Here is a 12,193-nt window from a genome sequence, read left to right on the forward strand (position 1 = left end):
GGCGTTGCGCAATATACGGTCATGTGCGACTCAAACTCTTGCAGGCAGAGAGACACCTGTATCTGCTCTCTGAAATGCTGGAGAGCTGCCGAAATTCGGTGAGCTAGATGAATCAACTGTGTAAGGCTTATCAGGGTTTTTTTCATTGTAGTACTTGGGGAGTTCCCTGTGAACTACAATGAAAAAACCTGATATTTTAGGTTTTTCCAGCCATTCTGACCAGCAAATACAGAACAGCCAAGACATTCAATTTTGAGTCATGCAAAAAGAAAAGTGCTATTGTTATGTCTCAATAAGTCACTAAAATGGATTGGTCAAGGGCTTCCATTTGCTTCTTGAAGGAATCAGAAGACTGAATGGTCTGGTGGACCTTCGCCCATCACCATGCATACGGTCAACTGCTAATAGCTTGCTGGTGGTCCTTACTGTGGGCCACACATGCAGCTAACCATAAAGGTGGTTCTCACACAGTATAGTGCTACGAACAGACTCTCAACAAGGAGAGGCCAGCGGGCAAGTTCAATTTGTGACATGGGTTGAGAGACAAAATTACAAGGCCACACTAATTCTCCATGGAAAAGTTCCACGGGAAGTTAATTGTGTTGTTTAAAAAGCACGCTTCCCTCAAAATTAGAGGCTAACTTGTCTCCATAGCCTGCCTTCCCTGTAAACTTTCCATTTGGAATGTTCTACTAAAAAAGAGTTCGGTGTGGCGGGTGAAACTTGCTAATCCAAGGATTGTCAGTGCGATGACTGTAAGCCCACATGTGTCCTCTGATGCCTTCTCTAGTGCTCACAGAACCCGCCCCTTGTTGGAATTAGACTTGAAAGAAGCATGCTCCATTTGCAATGTGTGCATGGCTGCAGTGTTTGTGGTGCCCGCAACAGCTTCTCCACTTTGCAAAATATGCCATAAAGTTTGGCTAACATTTTACTTTGCGCCTTGCACCAAGGCATTCACGCAATCACACCATGTTTTAAGACATGTAGAATGTTTTTGAGCGGATCATCCACCTTGCCAAATGGAAAATCTCAGCTCAATCTTGCTTGCGTGATTGAAGGATACAGGCGCCACAATCCATTCTACTCTTGATATTTCAACATGGGCTCCCTATCGGGCTCTCGCGGCACAGGCCGCTGCTACACTGCATATTAACCTGAGTGAGATTTTCCCCATTACAGCAGGGTTATGCTTACCCAGAGATAATGCCCAAGGGATATAATGTACCTCACGCACAGCAACAAAGGCCTAATTGCTTTCTTTTCAAAGCAGACAAATGGCCGCAGATGAGAGATCAAACCAGGAGCGCGTCCAAATCGCAAGTGTTTTGCTCAACAGATAATAGAACTTTTGTGCTCTCCACAAGGAGAGTCTAAAAGATAAGAGAGAATGGGCAGATTCAAGAGGGACTTTATTAATGCAAATAATATGAACCGAATATGAACTGCCTATATTGAGGCAGACACTGGTACCTTTAGGTCAGTATTTTCTACTCTACACCAACTGCCAGTGGTCCTTCAGGATTTCAGATGGCAGACATCCTTTTATGGTTTTGATGCAAACTGGTTCTCGGAAATGCTGTCAAGCACATACTGGGGCGATAAGCTCCCCAGTGTACATTTCACAGGAGGGTTCCGCCGCACGTACAGGGAAGACACATGGTCTTAGAGTTAAACTGTGAATATCACAGCAAAGCAAGCTCTCTCCTGGCTGCATGAGGGGAAAGGCCAGAGAATGCCGGCCCTGGGGGGATATTTTATACACTGACCGATTACATACTCCAGCCAGAACACACTGCTCAACACACCCCTTCCTTGGAAAAAAGGGGAAAGGAATTTTTGCTGATAAGCAGCCACAGCACAAACCGGCACCCGATACCCAGCGAGTGACAAGACACGACTGTTATCGTTGAATGAAGCCGCTGGAAACCGATAGTTCTGAGAATCACTCGGAATTATACTGAGAATTCCCAATGGAATTCTGCCGGGTCACATTTGGGGAGGCCAAAGGCACGTCTCTGTTCATGAAGGTGTTTTGTTTGATGGAGCAGCTGCTGGTTTGGTGGCTGTTCTGGCTTGAAATCTTGCCAGTTTTTTACCGTCATTTTTATTTGTTTTAATTGCTGGTAATGGCCGCAAGAACCTTGTAGTCGACCGGTGGGGGTGTGGCAGGAGATATAAGATCAAATGGGCTTGCGACTTATCCCCAACCAAAGTACTGCTGTTCAGGATAGCAGCAAGCCAGACCTGCCCTCCTCTAAGGTAATATTGAGCAAATAAGAGGCAAGTTCATTCTTCCTCCTCCCCAACCCAGTTTCGGATCTTTTTCCCAAATGGACCCTCAGCATTCTGTAGTTATTGGGTAGTCATGGAGCATTCTCATTACCTAAGGCTTTTTCCTCTAATCCTTTCAACACCCAACCACCCAATTTCACCATTAGAGGAAACTTTTTTTAAAAAAAATTGAAACAAATCCATCCTATGCTGAACTGAGATTTGCTCGTGGCTGTATCACATAAGGTATAATGTAAGTAGCAGAACATTTGAGTACCTGGCTTGCACACTTATAGATAAAGCATGCAGAATAAACACAGGTGCATATATTATTTTGGTACATGCAGGTCAGTTTTTGGACTTCCTGACATCTCATCATGTAAATATCTCCAAGTCAGACAAAGGATGAAAGCACGACTCTTCGTAGCATTTTTACTTTCTTTGGCCACCAACCCAAGCAATGTTATGAAATGGCTTCTTCCCTTTATGTTCTCTTTTAACCAGTGGTGAGACATTTGGAGGCGGGTGTGAGGAATGGCAACATCCCCTCATGGTGTTGGCGCTTTTTCACTGCCCCAATGTGTCGCTGATGCTTTTAACCAAATAACTCTCTCTCCATCCATCACAACCAAATATGCATAGCTGTATAACAGTTGTCTCCTTGTACGATGGCAAGAGAGGGCAAAGTATAGTATTTGAACCAAATGCTGCACACGTTAAGTTTCAACAGAGTTTTGACAGGTTGCTTCAGTCATCTGCTCCTCTTTTATATTATTTTGTTGGTGGGTGTTAGGTGTATAAATTGGACTATTGATAGTACCCTCAGATTTGGAACTAACCATTTCCTGGAAAAACTGTGATATGGAAGAACTGCCTTCGAAAGAGACCAGCAGGGAAGCAAGCCTTTTAAATGGGAAGAGAGTTGGTTCTTTCTCTCTTGCAAACTGCCAGAAATGACCAATAAGCCAAGCCGGCTAGGACAAAAAAAAGATTATGTGGGCCAGCAACAATTTGTCATTTTCTTTGCAATAGTGATGAAATCAAGCACCTCTAGGGAAGATTCTCCACCCACTTTTGGCAAGGCCCTGTACCCAGAGAGGAACGCACCCACTGTTAAGATACTCTTGCATCAGTGAATTCCCACGACACCATCATGTTATGTAAAAACTGGGCAAGGCTCTTTTGAATGACAGTTGGGGACGCCCAACTAGGTCCCGCAGAATCTCAAAAGGGAACAAAGCTGGAAGCTTTTGAGGAGCTGATTTAATCTAGACAACAGTGAAAAAACGGGAACACTATTTTTTTGTTTTAGCTGTTGTTAATGTACCTTTGTAGCTCGTTCAGTCCCCTGGCTGTGGATGGGCTAGGGTTCAGCCTTAGGAAGTTTTGCTTCAGATTGAGATGAGTGAGGTCCTGGCTATAGAAGAGGTTGGCAGGGAGATCCTCCAGGCTGCAACATGAGAGATCCACTGAGCTTATTCGCTGCGATGCAATCTACAACGAAACAAGGAACCACAACATTAAAATCAACGAAACACGAGCATTTGGCTTCTTGCTTGACCTGGGGCACTTCCTGTTGTAGTGTTATCTGCTATATCTTAATGGAATACCTGTTTATGTGAGTAAGTGAGTGAGTGAGTCAGTCAGTCAGTCTGTGTGTGGTAAGCCCATGAATATAGTAATTGGTCACCCCAATTCACGCATCACGAATACAGTACATTTTGCAAAAACATGCCCCCAGGGCCTGGAGAGTCCTCTAAACCAGTGGCTCCCAACCTTTTAGTTATGGCAACCCACAAGTCCAAATTTATTTACTATTGTGACCCATCAATTTTCGCTTGCATTTTAGCTGCAATTTTGCCTATGCACATTCAAGCAAAAATTTGCGCAACTCCACCTATTAATGTGGAATTTGTTGAAAGATGTCAGAGTGCCTGTGCATCAGAGGCAAAGCTGTAAGAATCACTCAAAAGAACTCCCTGTATGAGCACCTTGGGGCAAACCATCACTGGATCTGCCACCATCGGTCAGAGAGCACTTCCCAAGTGTTAAGATGCAAGACTCAGGCTTTTTTGATATTCGGTTACAAGTTTCAACAAAGTGTTAAAAAAATTTGTTGGCATATTATAAGAGTTGTCCATCATACGAGCACATCACATCGGTTCAAAAAAAAAAAACCATTCTGTTTATTTATAAAGCCCACGACCCACTTGCCCAGGCTATGTGACCTACAGGTAGGGAAACCCTGCTTTAAACCTCAGAGAAGGAAGAATGCAGTCAGGAAAGGTATACTTCCCCCTTTTTCTTTCCTTCCCCCAAATATCATTATTTTAGATTTCTAGCCTGTCTCTCAGGGTGAAAGAGAAACCTGGTGAAGAGGGAATATTCAGGGCAAAATAACAGAATCTTCACATACTAGCTGGTGAACTTACTAATTGCTGGACGCCTACAAGTTAGGATACAAGGATTCCATTCTCTGTGCATAATGCAAATACTGATCCAGAGAAAAAGGCTATTTCGGGAAGGTCAGCAGAGTATGTCCTGACTGGGGGGAAAGGAAAGAAAGGCAGAAAAAGATAGCCCACCATGCCTGCCCCCATTGCAAGGTTATACAGATCTTTCAGCTATTCATTCCAGCACCAAATAAAGCCATGCTGCTCACTTGACGTTTTTACTGCGGCGGCTTTTTAAAACCTCAGCTAAGAATATAATCAAACGAATCATCTAAATTGGACAGAAATGAAAAGGCGAAGTAATACTAATGGCTTTGCAAGCCGTACCCAGGGAAAACAGGCAGGAGTTCATTGCTCTGGAGAACTTAATGGCTGAACATTGGCAGTGAGAGAGGCTGGCTGGGTTTGACTGGGTTATTTGAAAAACAAAGATTCCAGAGAAAACTTAATCCAAGCTGCCCAAGTTAGAGAGGCATGGTCATAGGAAAACTGGGCTCTAATATAGGGTATTTCAAGCACTTTTATATGCTTTATCCTGGTAATTCTCACAACAGATAGCAGTGTGAATTAGGTCAACCTTAGTATTCCCACACTTTAAAGGAGGGTCTCAGAAGAGAGGTGGTGGCTTGCTTCAGGTCTGTCTAGTAATTATTATTATTATTATTATTATTATTTTATACCCCGCCCATCTGGTTTCACCAGCCACTCTGGGCGGCTTCCAACAAAATACAGTGGTACCTTAGGTTAAGTACTTAATTCGTTCCAGAGGTCCGTACTTAACCTGAAACTGTTCTTAACCTGAAGCACCACTTTAGCCTCCTGCTGCCGCCGTGCTGCTGCAGCACGATTTCTATTCTCATCCTGAAGCAAAGTTCTTAACCTGAAGCACTATTTCTAGGTTAGCGGAGTCTGTAACCCAAAGTGTATGTAACCTGAGGTATCACTGTATTAAAATACAATAGTCTGTCAAATATTAAAAGCTTCCCTAAACAGGGCTGCCTTCCGATGTCTTCTAAAAGTCTGGAAGTTGTTTTTGTCTTTGACATCTGGTGGGAGGACGTTCCACAGGGCAGGTGCCACTACCAAGAAGGCCCTCTGCCTGGTTCCCTGTAACCTCACTTCTCGCAGGGAGGGAACCGCCAGAAGGCCCTCGGCGCTGGACCTCAGTGTCCAGGCGGAACGGTGGGGGTGGAGATGCTCCTTCAGGTATACTGGACCAAGGCCGTTTAGGGCTTTAAAGGTCAGCACCAACACTTTGAATTGTGCTCGGAAACGTACTGTAATCCTGGTCCGATAAATCATACTTATTCAGAACAGGGCCAAGGAATTCATGACTCAGGAGATCGGAACCAGATTCTTCCTGGCTCTTGGCGACTTACACCGAACTACATAAGCTTTCAAGTTACTGAGCTAGGGAGGTGGGACACTTCTACCCATTTATGGAGCAGTTGATGAAAGGAAAACCGTTCTCATTTTAGCTCCAAGGAAAACGCAAGCAAGCAAAGAACAAGAATTCAAATTTCTTAAGGACATTCCCCACCAGTATAGAGAAGTTTCACACATCACACACTAAAAGGGCCCTATTTGGGTGTATGAATGAATTTCGTGAGATGATGGTCCCAACTGGGCCTGGGAAGCAAGATAAAAACCAAAACAGAACAAAGGTTAGAAAGCAGAAAACACAGCGCCTTTCAAGTCAAATACATGTTCCAGCCAATGCACATTTTCCATTTGGCAAAGAGATAGTTATGTGAAAATAGTGCTTTTAGTGTTATGTGTGAAAAGCATCCTGTGAATTTACTCCAGGTCCATTTTCTAACTAGGAACCCTCCTACTTGCAATGCCAACTAATATACCGCAAAGGTCATCTCAGAACTGCTTCTCAAGTTAGCACTCTGGCAATGTAACTTACTTTGATAATTGGAATAATTTCATATTGGAATTACCATGCAAAGTATGTGCAGGCTGTTGCATGGGCCATAATCTCAAAACCACAGCGGAATATGCATGGGAAATCAAAAAGTGTGATTGCACAAGCAACACAACTGAGAATTAATTTTTTTGGGGGGGTGGGTATTATTGGGTTGTGGCTTTTATTTTGATTATATATATATATATATATATATATATATATATATATATATATGCTTTCGTAGATTTTCACGGGTACAGGAATGCAGGTTTTGGTGTCCTCGGGTGTCTTCCCGTGTAAAAGTTGGGGTGTCAAGTAATTAAGGAACAAAAGAAGAAAAGGCACACTAGCCTGGGAACTTCCTCTCTGCCCAGAACATTGGAGGCTAGACACCACACCCCCTCTACAGTATTTATAGGAACTCAAACATTGAGATCCCGCTCTGTTCCAGTAACAAGAAGCCGAAAGCACCAGCCTGAAGATGACGAGTGAGACCTCGTCGAAACGTCGCCTAGACACCCCAACTTTTACACGGGAAGACACCCGAGGACACCAAAACCTGCATATATATATATATATATAGTCATTTTTATGTGAATCGCCCAGGGGTATAGGGCGGTATACAAAATTCAATAAATAAATAATAAAAATAAAATTCATTTTGCACTTTTCAAAAGCTGCGCTCATATTTAACCACCATCAATGAAAATTTGCTCTTTACAAAGCTACATACTATTTGCGTATCACTCAGAAGACAGCAGCTGAAAGCCCCACTTAGAAGCCAATTCTAGAGTTTTAACACGGGCAGGAATTATGTGAAATGGGAAAGGATATTCTTCCTTGCTAGGCAACAAAACATAGCAGAGGGTGTGAACTAGCGCTTAAGGCATGGGTAAGCAAACTAAGGCCCAGGGGTTGGATCTGGCCCAATCGCCTTCTAAATCCAGCCCACAGACGCTCCAGGAATCAGCATGCTTTTACATGAGTAGAATGTGTCCTTTTATTTAAAATGCATCTCTGGGTTATTTGTGAGGCATAGGAATTCGTTCATTCCCCCTCCCATATAGATAGATAGATAGATAGATAGATAGATAGATAGATGATAGATAGATAGATAGATAGATAGATAGATAGATAGATAGATAGATAGTATGGCCCCCCCACAAGGTCAGCCCCCTGCTGAAAAAAAATTGCTGACCCCTGGCACTTCAACAACTAAAGTTTTGTTTTTTAAAAAAGTGTGGTTTTTTTAAAGTGCTGCCTAAGCATACAGCACTTTTGAATTTATAAACAAGGGTTTAAAAACAGTTAATCTAACAAATGAACTTGCTTGGTTTTCGGACCCATGCGCCCATTTGGAAATCTGTCATTGGCATGGCAAAATACTGATTAACAAGAGGGAAAACTGGGGGTTTTCAGCACCCCACCCCCACCCCGACACCAATGCTATTCCAAACAGGAAATACATTTACGCATACTGTAAACCAAATGAAACTCAAGTCATGTTCCAGCTAAACATCAGGAAAAACTTTCTGGCGGTAAGAACTGTTTGACAGTGAAACTGTCTCCCTTGGGAGGTTGTGGACTCTCCTCCCTTGAAGGTTCTTAAGCAGAGGTTGGATGGCGATCTGTAATGGATGCTTTAGTTGAGATCCCTGCATTGCAGGGGGTTGGACTAGATGACCCTCAGAGTCCCTTCCGACTCTACCATCCTTTGATTCAAATGTACAAAAACAGGCTACCCCCTCAGAACAAGCCGTTGATTAAACCCTTAAAAAAATAATAATTAAAGAATGGGAGGGGCAGGGAATCCTGGTTGGAGCAAAAAGATATGACTAGTGGCCCTACAGGCAACAAAGCCAAACTCTGAGTGGTACCTTTTCATGGGGGAGAAGGATTCCTCCTGCCCCGACAACCACTTTGGAGCAGGAAGGCAGGCTCAACCATTTCAGAGAGGGTGCAACACTGTCAATCACGGTGGTCCTAAGGTATATTTCTAAAACTACAGGAAATCTGCGTATTTTGAGCACCTGGGTGGAGCACTGGCAACTGTGTGGGTCTCAAGAGTGTGCCATTCCTAATAAAATAATGCCAGTAAATTCTGTACGAGAAGTGAAGAGGAATTCGAGAAAGCAAGATACGCCATGCAAGTCTGATGGCAGAAAGAGGAAGCAATTGAAGCACGTTCTATTGCTAGCTTGCACTCTAAAGTGCAGAGTCTTGTAAATCATCATTATTTGAAAACCACTTGCTGTTCACCCACAGAAAGACAAAGTCATATAACCACATCCTCTCTAGATAATTTCTGGGTACCGAGAATTATTTTGAGGACGGTGGCAAACTAAAAGCTATCCCGCCAGGACAGAAGTAACTCCATCTCTAGTCATAAATCTCACGTGACAAATCCAAGTTTCTTTGCATGGCGTGTAGAAGCACCAAAACAGGACAGGGAAGTGGGGCACACTTCATCTTTCCAGAACAATACAGGTGGTGGTGGGGAAAGAAGGTTTAGAGTTCAGTTGGTAGAGCATGAGACTCTTAAGCTCAGGGCCGTCGGTTTGATTCCCATAGTGGGCAAAATATTCCTGAACTGCAGGGGGTTGAACAAAATGACTCTTGGGTGCCCATATGAACCCCTGCAATTCTGTGAATTCTTAATTTTTAAAAAATTGCCTCCTTCAGAAACACAGTTTGAAGCCAATGCATCCAAAAACATGGTCCACAAAAAGGGAAACCGAGAAAGTGCCATTTGCAAAAGTGCCAATTCTATACCATGCCTCTGTTGCTAAAGATTCTACAAGTCGTCTTCTCGGACTCCAACTCCCATTCTTTCTGACCACTGGCCATGCTGACTGAGGGAGTCTATCAATGCCTAGAGAGATTCAGGTTCCCCATCCCTGATTAAAAACAATGTACTATGGTCCTGCAGCTTGCCCTCCCACCAGGAAGCTCAGGGTGAAGTAAGTAGAAGTTATCCCATTTTAACAATCACTACCTGAGTTTGTGGCCAAGTGGAAAACTGAACTCAAACCTCTTTGGGTCAAGCGACTGTAGGACATTGCCCAACACAAAGTTGTGGTGGCAACAGATTTGATCTCACTGGTTTAAATTACGTAGGCTAAATAAAAAATTTGTTTTACCTGTCAAATGAAGGTATGTGGCTTTCTTGTCAGCATCGCTTTAAGAAAACATATATAAAATCTAACCGAGCAGAAAATTACAAGTTGACAGGAACATATGAATGACCTTGCTTCATCAAATCAGAACCTGTCAAGTCTTGTAAAAGCAAACGTTACAATTAAGGAATTGTATCTCACATTAAACTCTTCTTTTTACCTAAATAGCCAGGGAAACGGCCACAACAAATCACATCATTCAGTCCTAACTTTGTCTCCACGTTTCAGGCTCCTCAATAAAAACAGTGTCTGATTTAGGAGAAAGGAAGACCTGAAACTTCCCACATTTTGTACTATCAGTTAATGGTTTGATAGAGGACACTTACCCTCCAAGAAACCCCTCATTAGTAACAGAGCTTCAATATGGGGGAGAAATTGTCTTAGTTAGTCCATTGCATTACGGAAGAAGAAGAAGAAGAAGAAGAAGAAGAAGAAGAAGAAGAAGAAGAAGAAGAATCTAGACCAGAGGACATCTAGATGTTGAACATACAACTCCCATTACCTCTACTGGCTATGATGTCTGTTACAGGAGGAGGAGGAAATCTAGTTGTGGCATGTAGCCTACTACTAAATTTGACAGGTGTCAATCACATGCATGCATTGCAAAGGGAAATCCTCAAACTGGTCCCATCAGCTATTATCCCAGTGACCTCCCCCTCAGTACTTTCTTTAACAAACTAGAAGGCTTATTCGTTTAACCTATGATCATTTTTATGGTCTGCGCCCCTGCCCAACTGTGAAGCGTTTTACCCTTGGGTGGGCTTTCCTCAAATTACAATGTATTGATATTCTCAGGCATGAAGGTGAACCTTTTCTCTCCCGCAAAAGAAGAATTGTTCGGGTGTTCCCAATAAATTTGCTGAGATGAAAGTTCACTGTCCCCTTAACCTTGACTATCTGCAGGTAGCACAAGCAAACTCCCATCTCTTCTGCAAGTGAACATGAAGCAAAAAAAAAAAAAGGCACTGCACTGTTTGAAGGCAGAATGTTTGCGCAATGTAAGGAATATATATAAACTGTATGTTAGTCACCCCAGAATTGGCCCTACTAAACATCTTCCAAGACAACAATGCCCATTTACACCACAAAGAACTCATAACCCACCTACTTTCAGCAGCCAGAAACACCATAACCAGACACTGGAGAGACCTGTCAGGAGTAAGCATGGACCTATGGTATCAAATAGTATGGGAAACAGCCCTACTAGAAAACTTAACTAATAAACTGAAACTGACACGGGGACAAACAGAAGAAGACACCTTCACCCCGGTATGGCTCCCCTTTATGACATACACAGCCCAACAGGACAATGACAATAATCCACCAACAGCATACAAATCAATATGGCTAACCTGATCCAAAACACCCACCCACCCCACTCACACATGAAAACAAAGATCACCACAGCCAACCCCAAATGAACAACCACACCCTAGGGCCAACCCCAACCTCTCTCACCACCAAAGGAACACAAGTGAACAACACAAGCACGCTGACACCAAGCTCTACATACATTAACCACTACCCGACCCCACCCCCATCCATCTCCCCTCCCTCCACCCCCCTTTCTTTTTTTTCTTCTCCCCCTAATGCCTCAACAAATGAAACGGATTTGTAAAAATGTTACATGGGGAAAAAAATACGAGGCATTACACTTACACTGTAAAACAAGAAAACCCTTAATAAAAAATAAAATAAAATAAACTGTATGTTAGCAAAAACCAAACAATTATTACATCAATGGCAGTTTGTCTGGAGAAATAGTTTCTAATCTGTGCGCCCCATCACGGAGCTTGTTAAAAGCTGGGAGTGTGGAAATGCATCTCTCAGTAATAAGAGATTCACCATTCACCGCTTTAAACCAAGGACTTCCCTATGGGGACCTCAATACCATTTAGATCCAGCAATCCTATGGGCAGGGCATGCCTTCAGCATAGCTCCTTACTATCCCAAAAAACCCCCAGAAGATCATGGCCACTGGGCCCATCACCTCCTGGCAAATAGAAGGGGAAGAAATGGAGGCAGTGAGAGATTTTACTTTCTTGGGCTCCATGATCACTGCAGATGGTGACAGCAGTCACAAAATTAAAAGACACCTGCAATGACAAACCTAGACAGCATCTTAAAAAGCAGAGACATCACCTTGCCAACAAAGGTCCATATAATTAAAGCTATGGTTTCCCAGTAGCGATGTATGGAAGTGAGAGCTGGACCATAAAGAAGGCTGATCACCAAAGAATTGGTGCTTTTGAATTATGGGCTCTTGAGAGTCCCATGGACTACAAGAAGATCAAACCTATCCATTCTTAAGGAAATCATCCCTGAGTGCTCACTGGAAGGACAGATCCTGAAGCTGAGGCTCCAATACTTTGGCCAGC

The 12,193-nt window shown here is 43.1% G+C and overlaps 1 protein-coding gene across 4 annotated transcripts in view; it reads right to left on the bottom strand.

Moving 5' to 3' along the window:
- Positions 1-12,193, bottom strand: part of PHLPP1 (PH domain and leucine rich repeat protein phosphatase 1) — a 164,314-nt gene that overhangs the window by 57,548 nt on the left and 94,573 nt on the right. For all 4 annotated transcript variants that reach the window (XR_014566282.1, XR_014566283.1, XR_014566284.1 and 1 more), the window contains exon 4: positions 3,602-3,768. Coding sequence is in view for 1 of the 4 variants with exons in the window: in XM_083747121.1 (XP_083603247.1) it covers positions 3,602-3,768 (167 nt within the window). In the remaining 3 variants the exon portion in view is untranslated. The remainder of the gene's footprint in view (positions 1-3,601; positions 3,769-12,193) is intronic.

Source organism: Podarcis gaigeae (assembly GCF_964106915.1).
Source record: "Podarcis gaigeae genome assembly, chromosome: 7".
Classification (NCBI taxonomy): domain Eukaryota; kingdom Metazoa; phylum Chordata; class Lepidosauria; order Squamata; family Lacertidae; genus Podarcis; species Podarcis gaigeae.